Genomic DNA, 19,852 nt, shown 5'->3' with positions numbered 1-19,852 from the left:
TACTGATTATTAACACTGAAAAAAATTATTCATACCCTTCTGCAGGAGAAAACTTCCACAAAGATTAAGAAATGAGGTGAGCACTTTTCCCTTAGCCCTCAGTAAAAAGAGAAGAAACAAAATTACTGGTATCCCTAAGAGTAAGTACTTATATATTAGGAATAAAGAAGTTCTCTAAGTGAAAAAAGTAGCTTGGATTTTTATTCCAATAAAGTGGCAGAAGACAAGCAAGCCTAGATTGATTGATTAAAATTTTATTTATTTATTCATGAGAGACACAGAGAGAAGCAGAGACAGGAGAAGCAGGCTCCATGCAAGGAGCCTGATGTGGGACTCGATCCTAGGACCCCAGCCGGGATCATGACCTGAAGCAAAGGCAAACGCTCAACCACTGAACCACTCAGGCATCCCAACCTAGATTTATTTGTATCTGTTTTAGTCTTTATTTTTTTTATTCTTTAATTTCCTGGAAATCAACATACTTTGTGATCAAGACATAGAAGGCAATTCATCAGTAAGGGTGATAAAAATTTTTTAATTTCAAAGAATATTTGCTGCCCTGGATATTGTTACTACTGTGACACTTATTTCATATTCAAAATTAAATTTTAGTATGATGAGCAATTAGCTTACTTTCTACTTAACTATTTGAAATGCCATCATTGTTATGTTGTTCCCTACTGATTTGTTTGTAAAATTTCTAGTGGGTAATTCTTTATGTAATACTCTCAGAAGCACACAGTTCAAGTGCCTCAAATTATTACTGTACTTTAAATTTAAAACAAGAAATCTAAAGAAAGATCACTGAAATAGATAACTATCTTCCAGAGAGCCCATACCATCAGGAACCAGATTATTAGTGAAGGATCAGCAGAGGTACCAAATCTATCTCCCATAATCATTTGTTTCCCCCACTAACATACATTTCTGTAAGGCAGAGGAGCCCACTAATACCTGGAAATTCTGTCTCTACTGTTTCCTGGTGAATCATAGAATGTTCTTTTATACAGGTAAAACTATCTTAAATGATTTCTGTGGCTTAGTTTTCTACTTTCATCATTGTGACGTTTAATTGAGTGATAATTATTGTAACAGATCAAAATTCCAAAATTTCAATCTTTCACTTTGTCAAGAAACCAGATGATTCAAACTGTACTCAATTAGTTTAAGAGGGAAATATCCAGATTTAACTGTCATAACTTATGTTAAGACACCAGAAATGCTATAGAACATAATACATGAGGATAAATGGCTCTATATGCACATTTTCTCCTTCCAAACTGAAAGACATGACTCTTAAAAAAGGAATTATGCCTCAATTGAGTCATCATCTTGTACTGAAACATGAAATGTTAAAGTTACAGTGGAAAGATGTGCTATTCTATTGTTATTTGTATTTCAGTTTTTGTTTCTGAAAATAGTAGTATAAAGAGAAAAGATTTAAGAAAGATACTACTGGTTATAGATATTTGTAATTATAAGACAGAAAATTTACCATACTTTAAAATACTACTAAAATAAACATTTTATTAATGAAAGTCTGTAACGCGTACATCAAAACAAAAGTGACTGCTGATGCCGAATAAAAAACTTTCAGAGAATGTATTACACATGATTCAATTTTTTAAACTTTATATATATATAAAAGCTGTACTATAAATACAAAGCTAACCTAATAGAGTGCTAACAATACTGTTCATACAAAGAAACTTAACAGTAGTAAAATATGAATACATAAGACACTTATTTTTGGTCCTTTTGGAAAAAAAAGAACTAAGTTGGGTTTTTTTCTTAACATGGCTCCAAGCACAAAAATAGAATATGAGATGAGAACTGCAACATTCTTAGTGTTTATTCTTGTAATTCTTTAAATGTCACCAGTCATAATAGCAATGAACTCCTCTTGATTTACTGTGGTAAGAAAGAAAATGTAAGTCAGAAATATAAATTTTTTTCACAGAACAATACTAGTATTTTATACTAAGTATCTTCAAATTCTACATTATGCAAAATTGTTAATAAACCAAGACATACTGTTTTGCTTTTACCTATTTGATAGGAAGTTGATCATGTTTACTAAGTACAGCCTCATGAGTACAAATATGTAACATGTGACAAACAATTATAAATTAATATTCTATAATATTACTGAAAGACATGATTTAAGTTATAAAGAAGTCCCTCATAATCATAATAGGTATATACACTTACAAAAATAGTTTTAAAGCTTGACATTTTTAATTTCTTAAAGGGTTAAATCTTCTTTATAATCTTTATTCTACTAGTTCATTTAGTAAATCCTTCATAAATAAGCTTAAATCTATCACACATATATATTTGAATTCTAAAGGAAAATATATTAGATTTAAAAAGTCAAATTGCTTTTTGAACTTTTATAGATTTAAAAGCCTACTTAAAAAACAAAAACAAATAAAAAAAAATTGAAACCAGCTCACCAGACCTCAAAGTATCTAGATACAAATTTAATCTTAATTAGCAAGGTAATATAGCAACTATACTATATGGATATAAATGCAGAAATAATTACTCATAAAGACAAACTGTTAGTTTACCAAAACCATCAATAAAATTCAGTTGGAACTTACAGTTTATATAGTACAAGATTTAAGAAAGCAACCTAGAAATAGGTAACAATCTTATTAAATATAATTTTTTAAAAAGAATTTATTTATTTATTCATGAGAGACACAAAGAGACAGGCAGAGACACAGGCAGAGGGAGAAGCAGGCCCCATGCAAGGACCCCTACATGGGACTTGATCCTGGAATTCCAGGATCATGCTCCAGGCAGAAGGCAGGCGCTAAGCTGCTGAGCCACCCAGGGATCCCTAAATATAATTTTTTAAATGCATACATACATATACACACAAATTAATAGAGTTGTTCAAAAAAGAATGTTTCTTTTTGGTAAAACAGGTGACTTCATGGCCTCCAAAACTTAACACATACCCTAACAATGCACAATTTATGAATGATCATTTTGATAATGATAACAAGAACAATGTAATGAGGAAAAAAGAAACCCGGGTTCCAGTCAGAGATCTGAGACAGAACAGTTCTGTGTCTTAATTTCTTCATCTAAAAATACTGAACTACAAGATGATCTTTTATGTTGTTTCTACCTGGCAATAAACAGACACCAGGGTTCCTGCTCTATTGTATCTTGCAATTTAAATGAAGATATTAGGTGATATTATAAAATTATTTTTAGTTTTCTTAGCACAACAATGGCATGATAATTATGAAAGATAATATCCTTATTCTTAACAGATGCATGCTAAAATGTTGGGAAGGTCAAGTTCATGATACATTTTTCAAATGATCCAGAAAAGAAATCTACTACAGACAAAGCAAATATAGTAAAATGTTAATTATTGAATCTAAGTAGAAGGTAGAAAGGTGTTCATTGTATTAAATTAACATTTTTTTCTCTGTGTTTGAGAAGATTCATAAGGAAAAGCTAGAAAAAAATTAACCAATAAAAAAATGTTGAGATAAATATGTACATCAAGAATGAAAAAAGTATACCGGTTCCAGAAACCACAAAGAAAATCAGTTTCAATAAATTATGTAAGTCATGTTTCATAACTGAAACAGAGAACTATTGCTGTATAACACAAAACATGATTTATTATTAAAAACCACATATCTGTGTTGAAAAACATCATAATGGGAAAAATCATTACTTCTGAGAAAAATTTATGTAAGAATAAATCTTGACTTGGGCTCTAAAATAAAAACAGGATTTGGTTTAACAGGAAGTGGAAAGAAAGCTAGGGTAGGAGAACACCATCGGCAATAGTTAAAAAAAAGAAAATAGTGTGAAAATAAACTTGAAGGGGTTAAGAAGAATGAGATGTCCAGAAGCTGAAAATGAATCAGAATCCAAAGATTCCAATATTAAACATCTATAAGACACTATGACAGAGTAGAAGAGAATATATAACCTGTAAACTTTCAATGATCTTACAAATTGTAGTAGTGATCTTTAACTTTGGCACTTAAACACATGTTTCAGTATGTTATGAAAGCTACGGCCCCTTTCTCTCCTACTGTAAAAAAGAAAAAAATATTAAGGGAAAGGAGGGGAACTGAGGGGGAAAAACTAGAGAGGGAGACAAACCATGGGAGACTAACTCTGGGAAATGAACAAAGGATTGTGGAAGGGGGGATGGGCTAGGGGGTGGGGTAACTGGGTGATGGGCACTGAGGAGGGCACTTGATGAGATGAGCACTGGGTGATATACTATATGTTGGCAAATCGAACTTCAATAAAAACAAATTAATAAGAAAATAAATAAAAACGTACAAAATATATAAACGTTTAAACAATCTCATCATTACACACTTTCATTTAAGAACCTGTGACTTAGTAAATCTAGACTGAGGTATCTAGACCAAAACAAGAAATAAAGTATATTTTTAAGGAAAACAACATAAAGTAACCTCGAATGATTTGACTACAAATTATTTTAATAGCATAACAGAGCCATGATTAAATTATTCAAAATATGGCATACATGATTTGTTCCTTAAAGACCTAGAACATTTTTCTCTCAATCTGTAAAATTTCAATACTCAAATTTCAAAATTAAGTTTCATGTATCTACCTGAAACCACAAAAGTTAACTTTTGTTATATTTATGTATGAACACTTTAAAGTATTGTAGCAGTTAAACATATTTTAATCTATTCTATAATTTCCACAGCCTAAAAACAGATTACTTAAACCCAAAAAAGTAGAAAGCTGAAAGGAAGAATGTTGTTAAGGAAAGTAAATGAGCTCCTCAGGTACCAGTGAGCCTTTCAGACAATTAAGAAAACCTGTAATGCCTTTGTACATTTAGTTTCATAACCTTTTCTATCAATATTTATATCAAGCCTCTATATTTAATGTAGCACAATGCCTCCCTTTAAATAGGCACCTGATAAAATACTTACTGAATCAAACACTTCATTTTCCTCTACACCGTCTTTTAAAACAAAATTTTCATAAATCAATCATTCCATAGTGTATATCTGTCTTTTAAATAAATACTTTAATAAAGATTTTATTTCTTTGAGAGACAGAGAGCACGAGTGGGGGGAGGGGCAGAGGGAGAAGGAGAAACTGACTCTGCTGAGCAGGGAGCCCAACGTGGGGCTGGATTCCAGGACCCCGGGATCAAGACCTGAGCTGAAGGCAGATTCTTAACGGACTGAGCCACCTAGGCGTCCCCACTTTGGGTTTTTAAATGCTGCTTTTATTTTTTCAAAAGATTTGGGCAGCCCAGGTGGCTCAGCGGTTTGGCGCCACCCTCAGCCCAGGTCGGGCTCCCTGCATGGAGCCTGCTTCTCCCTCTGCCTGTGTCTCTGCCTCTCTCTGTGTGTGTCTCTTGTGAATAAATAAATAAAATCTTAAAAAAAAAAAAAGATTTACTTTTATATATCTTGGGAGTGATAATGGGGAAGGGATTCATTCTTTCTGTATCATTGCCACAGCTCTATTTATATTTTACATTGTATCTTCCTCTCCTTTAACTCCTCATTCACCATATTTATTACTCTATATACACAATGTTTAAAAAATTTCATTGCTTCTAAATACTAAAGTGTGAAAAATTCATGAAGACAAAAGAATTACTAAAGTCTACAAAAAAAGACAGTAAATACTATGATCTTTACTAGTTTAACATGTACAAAGAAAACAGGTTATATCTAAACCAAACTGCAGCCAAAAGTATCCAAATTAACAAGTTATTATAAAATGTGACTTGTGCTTTCTCATAAAATGGGCAGTTTTTCATATAGCTGCGGAGATCCATATAAGGCAGTAGCCCAAAGCCAGACGAAATAGATTATAGCTCTCATTGTTTCTAAATATGAAAATGCCTTTCAACAATAATTTCCTGGACTTGCCATAAGAGTTATACTTAGTATGCCTTGTTTACAAAGTAGATAATGTCAAATAGCTACTACAAATTCTGGATAAGTATTTTTATCAATTGCAAGAGCATTTACACATATAAATAAAAAATAGCAGTATATGTATTGTATACACTGGCAATACTATTATTCATATGGTCTACAGACAATATTTGATGCATACGCCTAGACTACATGCAATACTTCAGGAGGACCCCACCCCCAGAAACTCACATCTCAGATTGGAAAGTATTAGATTAGTTGAACTTAATATAATAAGAACACCCTCTCCACACACAAAAAAGACAAATCTTAACAATAAAAGACTATGCATTACTGTATTTTATTTGTAACCAATCACTTGCAAAAATGAGAAAAAATGTTATCTGCCTATTGATCATTTGAAGAAGTACAGGAGGATGCCCAAGCAACAGTTGTACAGTCACTTAATGTAAAGCAAGCATTGAAAACCAAAGAAATGTTTTAAAGATGCACTAAAATCTTCAAGCAATGGAGCACAGGTGTGAACTCAGAGATTCAAAAGCAGCAAACAAAGCAGACTAACAAGGGATGCGAGAAATGGGCACATTTTCTAGGCAGTTTCACATCAAATTTGAATTTAAGAGGCAGCTTCCTAATTGTTATTTTCTTCTAATGTCAAATGAGGCTAATAACCAAAATCTAATTTGCATGTGCCTAGTACAGGAAAAGAAAATAACTATCTTTTGACACAGGTAAAAGCCATTACTAAAGATTTATGAACTAGACATACCAAAATTCTCTATGCCACTGAAGATAGTACCCTTACAGAATGGAGTTGCTTTAAAGCTAGTTTAGGGCAACAGCCAACAACTGTGGAAGACACAAAAATTTTTAAAATATGAGGGGAGTGGATACTAAATCCAAATATTAGAGTGACATCTTAAGAAATCATTTAAATGTCCTCAAGTTTTAATCATCTTTGTTTTAAAATATAAATAAATCTATCAATACCATTTAAAGAACTAGTATTACAAAGTATTATAATGCTCAAATAATATTTATGTAACTATGAGAAAGTATAATAATGCACAATTCTAAAGGACAATCTACAAACCTGAACTAATACCTAGTCGCTACTGTCTCACCTCCTTATTAAAGCATGCCTGTATTTCCAAGGTAATATATGTATTATGTATATATGTATAGTTGATACTGTATCAATATATAACTACTGTTAACACACATTCCTGCTCAGGGCTTTAAATCAATAAACATCAGAACACTTACTATGTTCAAGAAAATGCAGGGGAATATAAACATGAGTTAAGATACAAAAAATGGAAAACAAGCTTCCATTTAAGCACCTTCAATATCTCCCTTTAATACTTAGAACCACCCTGGAAGGGATCACCATTCTCATTTTAATAAATGGGAAGCCAAGACTTAGGAAACATTGAAACTTGCACAAAACTTACATAACAACTACATAAGTGGTAGAGATTCAATTCGAATTCAGATCTCTATGATTCCAAAGCCTTAGGGCTTTCACACTATGATTCCATAGAGCTCTTATGAGACTTACAATATACTGGAGAGATACACATATATGTAACCAACAGAAGGCATTGCATAAAAGTGTCAAAATACTTTGTTCTTCTAAATGGAAGTCTCATAATTCACAGAGACCACTAGAAAAGGCTTTTGAGAAAAAGATGGAGTTTGAAATGATCCAGAGAGAAAGACGAACATTAATTAGCAAACAGAAATTGGCAATTAGAACATCCGAGGATTAAGGAATAGCATGAAGAAAAAATGCTTTCAGGATAGACTGTATTTGGTCAAGGTCTGTATGTGTGGGAGGTGAAGGTTAAAGGAGAAAAGTGGAAGACCACAGTGGAAAATAAAACCAGATAGTTAGGGCAGAACATATCTTAGAAAGCTTTGAAATTTACTCTGTAGGCACTGAAGAATCATTGAGCTTTTGAAGAAGGTAATGACATCATCAAACCTGTTCTTTAGGAAAAGAAAGTTAGCAATAGACTAAATTAGAGGGTAGAGTCCCACAGGCTTAGAGGGCAATTAGGAAGTTAGAGGAACCACTTCTGCCTTCTTCATTGTGTAGCATCAGTTGGCACACAAGGCACGGTATCCAGCAGGCATTCAAGGAAATAATGAATGAGGCTATGATAACATTCCTACAAAGAAATTAGGGCCTGAACTAGGGTGGCAGCAGTAAATAAAGATACAAAAAAAGATTCAAAACATTTAAAGAGTAGAACCAATAGAACTTACAGATTAGAAGTGTTATGTAGGTTAAGAAAGAAGGCATTAAAAACTGATAGTTTATTGAGTATCTGAAATTTTGGTGATGCTTCATCCTTGAAGAAAAGTACCTTCTTGGTACTCATATTACTGGAACCCCATATTACAAACAGTACAGTTGGTTTTAAATCATTCTGAATTAAATTATGTGAAATGTTTATGCAAAAAGCCCATTACAAGAAGACATTTACACCAAACACAGACAGTCTGCAATGGGTCTTGAAAATCATTTGATTTTAGAAAAATTTACTATATGCATATATCAGGAATAATACCTGGAATATATGTTTCACCCAAAACTTACTTTCTCCATCACCATCTTTATCAAATTCTTCTATCATAGCCCGAAGTTCTTCATCACTCATGTTTTCACCCAATTCTCTGGCAACACGTCGCAAATTCCTCAAGCTTATTTTACCTGAATCATCATCATCAAACAGTTTAAATGCCTTTAATATTTCTTCATGTGGATCTCTTTCCAATATCCAGTCTGTCACTACAGTTAAAAAAAATTGTTTTTAATTTAAAAACACTCTGTAATCACAAATGCATTCATCTGTTAAATCAACTAAGTATTAGATGAAAATTAAAGTTAGGAATCTTTCAACATTTAGTTTGATAATAAACTGCCAAATCAGAGCCCAAGAAACCAAAAAGATAAACATGAAATTACAAATATGAAATTTTAAAATATGAATTTTAAAATTTAATCTTTACGTTATCAACAATTCATCCTATTACAAGAGTAAGCAAAACTAACTCACATAAAGGCAAAATAAAACGGAGTATATACCATATTTATTTAAGGTCTACTATTATCAAGAATTGTACTAGGCTCCACTGACAGTAAGCACAAAAGTCTAGGAGTTTGTTACTTAGTTGTAGAGATGATATACCAACAAAACAATTAAGACTCATTAGATAAGAAAAGTTGGATGGCTGAACTTAATAGTAACATTACTGTTCTCAAATTAAATTCAATTTAAAGGAAAAAAATCATGACAAATTAATAAAATGCACTGCCAAATTGATAAAGACACAATATCAGATGAAAATTCCGCTGATATCTTTATGATTTAAAGATCCTGGTTTTCCAAAACACAAAAACTAGTTTTCAAAAGGACCACGATTACAGTAAGAAAGTCCCTCCACTGAAAAAAGAAAAAGAAAAGGTCTGGAAAGATATCCCAAAAGCTATGCCAATTTTGTTCAGCAAGATAACTCTCAGACAACTAAAAGTGAGTAATATCAGATCTCAATAGTAATAATGTATTTTGGTAGGCTAAGTGTAATAATATCTAATAATATAGTAAGCTTAAACAATATTTTCAGTCTTTAATCAATAGCCACAATAAAAAAATTTTTTTTCACAATAACAAAAATTTAAAAATATGTGGTAGAATTTTTTTAAGTTACTAGATCAAATTCTGAAAATATCTAAGTAAACATCTCTGAAACAATTCCACATGCTAGTTGACTACTAAACAAAAATTATTTATGACTTTCACTGTGCCATTAAAAATAATTCAGTCTTGGTGAGGTTTATAGAATCATTAAAAACTTGCACCAGTGTTTGTAGATGGAAAGTACTGGAATGTTTAATGCACGCAAAAGGAAGAATACAATTCAAGCCCACAAAAAATTATTATTGTTTTGCTGCAGTGTCATCATATTTGGTTGAGTAAGCTTTATTTTTTGTTTTTTTGGTTTTTTTTAGATTTTATTTATTTATTCATGAGAGACACAGAGAGAGAGAGAGAGAGATAGAGGGGGGCGGGGGCAGAGACACAGGCAGAGGGAGAAGTAGGCTCCATGCAGGGACCCTGACGTGAGACTCGATCCCGAGTCTCCAGGATCAGGCCCTGGGCTGAAGGCGGCGCTAAACCACTGAGCCACCAAAGCTGCCCCTTGAGTAAGCTTTAGAATAAGCACCTATTTGAGCTAATGTTAAATCGTCTACATATATATTTAGTAGTTTTCTATTATCCATTAATTGTACCCAAAAAGTCTTTCAAGTAACTAATTGAAGTATATTACTATAAGTATGCAAATCACCAAAGCTCATAAATATTCAATCAAAAAGGAGTTGGCATATATACAGCCATAACACCAAAATAAAATACCATGCTTAACTCTATGGCTCATACTCAACTTATTTTGAATTTAGTCCCAACAAAAAAGCAGGACAAGGAAAAAAAAAGTGTTAAGAAATTTTCTTCACCAATTAAATAATTTACATGACAGGTGAACCAAAAAAGCAGCTTGCTGAAAGTATTAATGTACTTAAAGAAGCAACAGGGTGATGTGGGGAACAGATGGGGCTCCAAGATGTATAAATTCTTATCCCACTAGTGCTTTAATTGTGTTAGTTACTTCAGACTTATGTGTATATATAATCTTTTATCAATACTTTGCCTTAGAATACAACTTTTCTTGGGAATTATAAATACCCATCATTCTGGACAGCTAAAACATTATAAATTTATGGTGACTCTCTTCCATGCTTTCATGCTCTACTCCTATTCCACAAAGTAGAATTTAATTACAAGAAATACACTTTTTTCCCCAATGAAAATAAATCACTAGCATACAGTTAAGGTGTGTTCTACCTAATTCACAAATCTCTGTCCTTGTAATTGTTTTTAAAAAAACTGTATTACCAGAATTATACTTCTCAAAATAGTTAGACCTACACATTACAAAAATTACTTAAAAACATAGCACATTAAAAGTTTATCAAAAATCATTAAAAGTACTGCTAGAAATATAGCTTCAGGTGTATTTCTCACTGCCTTTTAGGTTGTTTTTTTTTTTTTTTTTTTTAGGATTTTATTTAGTTATTCATGAGAGACAGAGAGGGAGAGAGGCAGAGACACCGGCAGGGGGAGAAGCAGGCTCCTTGGAGGGAGCCCAACGTGGGACTCAATCCTGGGACTCCAGGATCACACCCTGGGCTAAAGGCAGGCACTAAACTGCTGAGCCACCCAGGGATCCCCGCCTTTTAGGGGTTTCTATCCTAAAATACAAGTTATTTTAAACTTAACTTTTTTTTAAAATAAAGTATCTTTAAAAACAAAAAGATTTATTCATTTATTCCTGAGAGACACACAGAGAGAGGCAGAGACACAGGTAGAGGGAGAAGCAGGCTCTATGCAGGGAGCCCGATGTGGTACTCAATCCCAGGACCCCGTGATCACACCTGGCCAAAGGCAGATGATGCTCAACCCCTGAGCCACCCAGGCATCCCTAAACTCAACATTTTGGAACCCAAACTCCTCCTACTATCACCAAGATAGTGTTTGATGCCCCACCTCCAAAAAAGATAACAGCACATTTAACAGATAGTCTCCCATATTTGAAGTCTGAACATTTTGATTCCCATAAACCTAATCAGTGATTAATTACCAGAATACTGAGGATACTACCTTTTTTACTCTTAAATGTGTGTCTTTTCATTCTCACCACCCTTAGCATAAAAAGTCTATTATTTTCCTGTCTGCAGTCTCACTCCCCTGAAACCCATCTTTAATACCCTCAACAGTTAGCTTTCTAAAATATATCATCTTCTCTTCCTCAGAAACTGAAAATGATCATCTGCTGACTAAAGTCCATGCTTGGGACGCCTGGGTGGCTCAGCGGTTGAGCATATGCTTTTGGCCCAGGGCATGATCCTGGAGTCCTGGATAGAGTCCTGCATCGGGCTCTGTGCACGGAGCCTGCTTCTCCCTCTGCCTGGGTCTCTGCCTCTTTCTCTGTGTGTCTCTCATGAATAAATAAACCTTTAAAAAAAATAAAGTCCAAGCTCTACATCTGATGCAAGACTTTACCTATTTGACCCAATCCTATCTTTCATTTCCCTAACTTCGACAGTAAGAGACTACCTGAAGTTTCTCAAACATACTATATACTTTTACTATTCTGCTCTTTGTTGCTGTTTTCTTTGCCTGCAATGTCTTTCTGTACTTGCTCCCACAATCTCAAGATCAAATGCTAGTCACATTCCCAAAGGCCCCAATTAAAAATCTCCTCTGTAAAGTCTTCTTCAATTGCTCGAGACCAGGAAATGACAATTCTTTTTTTTGGTTAAAGGCCAGATAGTAAATATTTTAGGTTTTGTGGAGAGTTTAAGGTCTTTGACTCAACTACTTTATCTGCCAAGACAGCACAAAAGCAGTATAAAAGACGAGGTACTATGGAAGCAACAGCTGAATTTGGCCTAAGGGTTGTAGTTTGCCAACTCCTTCTCTAAACAAAATTATAATTTACCACAGAACATTATAGTTTGTTATTACCTACATTTAATTAGTAAGCTCCTTGAAAGAACCTTAGTAACTTTTAATTCCTCTCCCTCAACCCAGTGAAGTACCTAATACCAAAAACTTCAGCAAATGTTTATTAAATAAGCAAAGCAAAAACAATAATAAATATTCTATTCTAAATAGGCAATGGAATGATTAGTTTGTGCCCCAAAAAAGAGGGAGTACAAACATCTAACTTATCTTGGTCTTATTTTGAAGGAGCAATTCCTAAAACGCCTTTGTTACTCACTAACCTCAAGCTGCTAGATTCTTAAGTTACATTAAATATATTTTAATATTTTTTTCTAACAGTGGAAAAATTCTGGTTTAATATTAGACTTCCTCCAGAAATAGCTGTGGAACAGTATCTTTCAATAGTAATAGATAAAATTATGTATTAACCAGAATCAAATGTTCTGGTTCAGAGTTACTTGTTCCAAAGTATAAAATAGACACTCATTTGTGGTCAGTTATCATTGAAAAGTAATTAACAAATGGAGAAAATATACAGTTCTTGGCTGTTTGATTTCTAAACAGTAATAAATTTTTATTTGACTACTGGTATTTTCAATAGGTAGCCTTTAAGATAGCTAAAGTGTGTGCTAAGTTGGTCAAAAGTTCTATCTTTCAAAGTCAGAGCAGATGTTTAGCTATGGTCATTTATTCTGGAAAGAACCCAGTATCGGTGGCTCCAATAATAATATAGAAAAATGAAGGGTAAGGAAAGGGTGAAGATGGCATGGCACTCTGGCTTCAACTGCTAATAAAATCACATTTTAAAACTGTATTTACTTAAGATGTTGTAATATGTTGCATAAAATCATTAATGACCATGATACAATGCCTAAAATAGCCTGCAACTATGAAAAAAATGTAATCAGAAAAACATGAATACAAGACTTTTTATGTTCAAGTGGATACATACACAATTATCTCCGGGCACTAAAGCAAAGTGAAACAAAGACAATTTTTTAAAGTAATAATAACAAATACTAAATAGTACTTACTATTATAGCTAGGACCCCTTCTAATAAACATTTGACATATTTTATGTATTAACTTATTTATTCCTCCCAAAAATCACAAGATAGTACAACTATCCCCACTATATATAGCTGCAAATGAGTCAGAGACAAGAAAAATGACCAAGTCATACAAAACCAATATCTGAACCCAGGCAATTTGGTTCTAAAATGTCCATGATAAACCACTACATTGTATCAAATGTGCCTGAACTGTAGCTCTTTCCTAACAATATCATTGCCACTATATCCTAATACCTGTTTCTATAAATTAACAATCTAAGTTGGAACTTGGACTAAGATCATTAACTGTAGAAGAACTTCAATAATGAAAGACTAAAAGAATAAAGATGGTTCCTTCCCCTTTCTCAAGTAAATAAATCTACAGATTAGAAAAAAACAACAACAACAACAACAATATGCTCCCCAAGGGATGAGCTGCCTTTCTAAACAGTTATTTCCTAATTTATAAGGTGGGGATATTCTGTGTTGTTCTTCCTTTCTCTTTTAGGTTTATCCTTTAACTTTCCTCTTCCTCACCTTGGTTTTGAGTTTTCAAATTAAAAAAATAAAACCAATGACTTAATGATATGAATCTATCTTTTCCAAACTGCCATTTGTTTTTGCTTTCTGTACTGCTTCATGCAGTACAATATTCATGCTGAATATTTACACAAAAGGTTTGTAACTGGATTTGTTTCTAAATTTTTAAAATATTTAAAAATAACAATATGATATGCTTATATCATGACCCATATTAAGTATTACTGCTTTAGAAAATTAAACTCTGAATAGATGTACATTCTATGTATAATATTCTATGCAATATATTTAAATAATAACAAAGGCCTTGCCTTCCAGAATCTTCTATTCTAAAAAAGCTTGATATATGCTATAACTAATTCACTAAAATCAACTATATAAAAATTCAGTCATATTAAGCTCATGACACATTACGCTTAGTTGGTTATTCTAAAATGTTTTCTCCTGCTTGAGTTTGCCAAATGCCTTTATTACAATCCTCTCCCCATTCTCAACTTTAAACAGATGACTTTATTCACTGAGATCAAGTCACACAGAATATGCAGCCCCTTATAAGCTTTGTCAACCTGAAGGCATGCACTTCATCTTCAGCCAAAGATACCAAATGCTATAGGTTTTCTCTTCTCCCACTCTGCCAACAAAAATCACACACCAGAATGGTCTTAGGAAATATTTTCCAAACAAAAGGATACCAAATTTTCTGTTTTAGTCTACGAAAATAATTTTTTGATCACCTTTTTAGTTTTATCACATGATACAAACACATTACTTAGGAAGACATCATTCCACAAAAAGCTACATAATAGTTCCTTAATTAGAATCTTCAGAACAAAAGACAAAATGATAAATCCCATAGCGAAGCTGTAAATCTTATTTTTTTCTTTGAAAATAAGTAAAAAGAGTGCCCCCAAATCCCTATATAATATCTACATTATACAGCAATGTTCAATAACAAAATTCCATAACCCAGAGAATTAAAAAAAACTAATATTAACCAGATAATTTCCTAACAAGTGCTAATTACAAAGACTATTAAAATACACACCAACTTCATTAAAATCTTCAAAGGTGATTTTCCCTGTGGCTTCTCTGTCATAATCTTTAAGAATCTTCAGTACATCAGCTTTTTTTACATCAAACCCCAAGGCTCTCATTGCCACCTTTTGGATTAAAAGGGAAAAGCAAATTATAAAGCACTCTTTCAAAAGAAGTGACTTCCAATTCTTAAATAAGTTTTTACAACTTAAGAGATGTCAGCACATTAATAAAACATTTAAATCTTTTGCATGTTTTATGTCTCTTAAAAAATCAAAGTGATAGCTTTTCTCCACTACTGAAATAGCAATTTTTTCACTTACATATCCTTTTTTATATGACAAACCAATCAAGTGTTTATAAAATACACCATATAAGACTGACTTACTGTACAAATCATTTTAACAAATTACTTGTTCTCAAATGATTACCAAAATGAAAAAAAGTATAGCATAAATATTAAAAATGTATACAACAGAAGAGATAAAAAAATTAAAGTAAGAGTTATCATGAGACTCTACATGATTAGTTATTAAGTAAATAGTCCAGGCCCTGAGTTTAAAGAAAAAAAAGATCTTGTTACTATTAACAAAAAGGAGAGACAGGATACTGATTAAAGAAATCTTACTCAGAAAGGTTCCATTTGTTCCCTGACATATGGATGAAATAAAGTAGAAGAGCACTGAGAAAAGGATGACTGGCATTAAAACAGATACCATAATATATAGGCTTAAGGACAGTGAACAGAGCAGCTTACTGAACCGGAAGAGCTCAGGTGGAAACAAGTCCTTAGCAACGAGAAAAGTAGGTAGTAGTAAAAGTGTGGGGAGTATTCAATAAAAATCAAAGGAATCTGAACTTTATGCAGTGTACAATGAGGAGCCATAAAGGTTTACGAACAATGAATAATAGGAGGAAAGAGTCTTAGAAAGGTGAATCTAATGGTAGTATACAGAGCGAACCAGAAATGGAGAAAACATTTAAGAAGATCCAGGTATGAAGTAAGATCCCAAGCCAAGATAATAACAATGGTAACAAATGGAAGAGACAGGGCAGCCCGGGTGTCTCAGCAGTTTAGCGCCGTCTTCAGCCCAGGGCGTGATCCTGAGAACCTGGGATCGAGTCTCACGTCGGGCTCCCTGCATGGAGCCTGCTTCTCTCCCTATGCCTGCCTGCCTATCTCTCTCTCTCTCTCTCTCTCTCTCTGTGTGTGTGTGTCTCTCATGAAAAAATAAATAAAATCTTAAAAAAAAAAAAAAAATGGAGCTACCAAAATGTTGCCTTTCTCATGCTGAGTGTGAGATCTGTACTACCCTAAACTTTAATTTTCCCTCACATCTTTATAATTCTAGGCCCTAAAGTTGACATTTTCCCCCATTAGCACTGCGTTGACATCAGACATCACTTATATTGTTTGCACTAGAGAAAGTATGTACAGAATGTATTACTAATGTGTTCAAATTAAAAGAACACTCTCACAATGTGAAAAAAGAATGAGTCATACACAAACGAAAAAAAAAACCAGCAGTGGCAAAAATACAGTAAGAACTGTTTAAATCCTATAGTTTGAAATCTTTTTATTACATGAGTGAAAATAAGGCCCTACCATAGTAATATACTTTTATATTTAAAATACTATTCGCTTCACAGTGTGAAAAGGAAAGTCTAAAAAGATGCTAGTATTTAATTTTATTATAGCACTTAACTGTGAACATCTCAAATGGTTTCATATTTCCACAACCAGTTTAGTTAAAATACTTTAGATGGGTTATTTTAGCCAACTATAGAAAATGCAAACAATTTTAACAGAAAAATATACATTTTAAAGTACATTATTACCTTTAGTTCGTGATAATCTATTGCTTCATCTTTGTCTGTGTCAAATAGTTCAAAAGCATCTTTAATTTCTTGTTTCTGTTCTTCAGAGAGTTCTCTTCTTTTTTTTCTCTTTGTTTTGTCTACTACAAGCTCATTTCTATGAAATGAGAAGAAAAGTCTATTCAGTCTACTTTAATTCTATTCTCCTACACATCTATAGATAATTAAAATTTCAAAATGCGACAAAGAAATTAAACAAGGAATAATTTTTTTAATTTCTAAAAAGGATATTTGAGAGAAAAATGAAATTTTTCTTCCATGAGTCAAAGCCTTGCTCAATCCATAGTCCAAGCTGCTATAAATCTGCACTTTCCAAAACTGAAAAGTGTTACATGTTATTATAAGAAAAAAAGAACCTAACTTTCTTTCCTTCTGGCTTTGTATTTATTCTGATATTAATGTGGAAGAAATAACTGTGAATAAAAAAATTATTCATCACAGAAATCGCAACAAAACCAAAGCACTCCTACTTATTAACATTACTCTACAATAGTATTAAACTAATCAAAGGAAAATTCATAATTGAGGATCATTGCATATTTGGTTTACTTTTGAGAGCATTTATAAGTTATCAAAATTACTACCAAAAAAAAGCGTATCACTTAACAATTAACTTACAAAGTTTGTGGCATTGTGGGTTCAAATGTGTGATTTACAGTACACATTGCTAAGTTTGGGGCTTTATTTATAATTTCTTCCATTGATATTAACAAATCAACCGAAATACTGAAGTCTAAATATACCACGAAAATGAAAAGCCAAAACAAGAATGCTTGTGCTAATTTTCTATATTTTTTAAATTTCTTAAAAGGAATTATTTGAGAGAAAAATGAAATTTTTCTTCCATGAGTCAAAGCCTTGCCCACCCCATAGTGAAGAGTCCATGGTTTTCTAAATTTCACTTGTAAATTTAGATATAGCTTCTCCTAAATCCTGGAAATTTCTTGAAAGTAGATTTTATTTAAAAAGGCAGAAATGGGGATCCCTGGGTGGCCCAGCGGTTGAGCACCTGCCTTCAGTCCAGGGCGTGACCCTGGGGTCCGGGTATCGAGTCCCTGCCTCGGGCTCCGTGCATTGGAGCCTGCTTCTCCCTCTGCCTGTGTCTCTGCCTCTCTAACTCTCAAGAATAAATAAATCTTAAAAAAAAAAGGGGGGGGGGGGGAGCCAGGTATGTCTTAAGAGATACTCATCTTAGTGTTCCAAAATTTCGAATGGTGCCGCAACATCCGTACAAGAAGTCTGAAACCAATTTCCTAACACTTTGAAATGTAAAGCCTAGTTGATTTTATTTAATAAAAACACCTTACCTATTTGCCTGTGTTTTGCTTTCTAAAAACCTACCACAAAGTCAAGAGACAGACGATCAGAAGATGACCAGGAGACCTATAGTAATAAACAGAGCGGGGGAACAACCTTTCACAAGACACCTGACTTCGCGCGAACAGGGACCCCCGTCCCCGCGGTCACCTTCTCTGGACGGCCAGGTCAACAGCAGGACCCGCCACGGGGTCGAGGCAGGGCTGCCACCATCATCTCCCAGCCCAAAGCCGCACCTGTTCAGAAAGGCGTAACCACCTTTTTTTTTTTTTTAAGGTGCAACGTGTAAAAACATCTAGGTGCTGCTGCTGCTGCTGGGGGCAACGGACGGGGTTAGAGATTGGAAGTCAATGAAAAGTAAACAAAACTAAAAAAAAAAAATTTTTTTTTTTGAGAAATCAATTAGTCATTTATATGGGTCGCCCGTTATACCTTAAAGCAGGGCCCCAGGATAAGAGCAAGGAGGGTTTAAAGCTCTTTCCAAAATTTATAGCTCGGTCTGACGGTTGCAGGGGCTGCAGGGGCTGCAGGGGCTGCAGGGGCTGCAGGGGCTGCAGGGGCTGCAGGGGCTGCAGACCCGGAGGGCGGAGCTGAACCCAGGGATGCTCCCCGGCCTGACTTCGCGGAGAAACACCGCGAGAAGAAGCATCGCGATAGTTCACTCCCTCCTCGCAACTAGAAACCCATCTCCTCGGTGGTGCAAAGCCCAACGCGCTGATACAGACGCTAACTACCTCGGCAGAAATGCACGGGACTCCTCACCTGCGGAGCACCAGGGCCCCCAGGGTGAGGAATCCGAGCCAGGAAGGCTGGCCGAGGCTCGTCGCCCTCATCCCAAAATGCATCCCCTTCCAGCTCGCCTCGGCCCAGCTACCTCCCTTCCACACACGCCCGCCCTGGGGCCCGCTGCGAGGTATGCAGGGCATTGCGGCCTCCTCATTACCGACCTCAGAGCTAAACTCATTTTCTCTTCGGACAGAGACGTTCCCCTCGAGAACGACTTTAACGCCCTGCCCAAGGCAGCACGACTTGCACAAGCCGTTCAACAGACACCAACGACCTCAGCGGCCTCAAGGACCTCCCACAAAGTAGACGCTTCGGAGTCGGATTGGTTGACGTTGCTAATAGCCCGCCCATTGAGGCGGAAGCGTCCCTGATCCTCTGCTCTCATTGGGCGTACTTCGCGTCAATCAAAGAAGCCGCTCGTCCCTCTTCTTCTGCCCCTCCTCCCGCCCTTTAGATTGGCTTGTTGCGGTTTCCCGGAATCCTTTGCGGAGCGAGGGTCCAGGTGTCTGCGTGGTAGTTTGGGCGGTAGGTGGCTGCGCCTTGCTTCCCGCTGGGTGACCGCCGACGAGATGGACCGCTCCGGGGGAGAGAAGGAAGGGAGGGAGGAGAGGCGCGCCGCGGGGCCAGCCTCCTTAGCCGAAGGGAGGGAGCGGCTGGGGAATGAGGCCTGCCGAGTTTGCGCTGTATTCTAAAACCTTGGGTGGCCTGAGTACATGGGGAGTTTGTTTAAAACGCAGATTTAAAC

The 19,852-nt window shown here is 34.9% G+C and overlaps 1 protein-coding gene across 1 annotated transcript; it reads right to left on the bottom strand.

The window, feature by feature from the left end:
• Positions 1–238: 238 nt before the first annotated feature.
• CETN3 (centrin 3) lies at positions 239–19,591 on the bottom strand. Its single transcript, XM_025992916.2, has 5 exons — positions 19,269–19,591; positions 16,966–17,101; positions 15,137–15,251; positions 8,533–8,724; positions 239–1,911 (listed from the first exon to the last, which is right to left on the bottom strand). The coding sequence occupies exons 1-5, from the start codon at positions 19,283–19,285 to the stop codon at positions 1,868–1,870; spliced, it is 504 nt and encodes a 167-aa protein (XP_025848701.1). The 5' UTR covers positions 19,286–19,591; the 3' UTR covers positions 239–1,867.
• Between the last annotated feature and the right edge of the window lie 261 nt (positions 19,592–19,852).

Source organism: Vulpes vulpes, chromosome 14 (genome assembly GCF_048418805.1).
Source record: "Vulpes vulpes isolate BD-2025 chromosome 14, VulVul3, whole genome shotgun sequence".
Classification (NCBI taxonomy): Eukaryota; Metazoa; Chordata; class Mammalia; order Carnivora; family Canidae; genus Vulpes; species Vulpes vulpes.
The sequence above is the reverse complement of the archived record's forward strand: the minus strand, read 5'-3'. Positions and strand labels throughout refer to the sequence as shown.

Excerpts from the sequence above, each read along its gene's own strand:
- CETN3 (XM_025992916.2), bottom strand. Across the intron at positions 8,725-15,136 it reads TGAAGATTTTAATGAAGTTG|TGACAGACTGGATATTGGAA; the intron begins GTGTGTATTTTA and ends TTTTAACTGTAG. Across the intron at positions 1,912-8,532 it reads TAAAGATGGTGATGGAGAAA|TAAATCAAGAGGAGTTCATT; the intron begins GTAAGTTTTGGG and ends TTCTTACCACAG.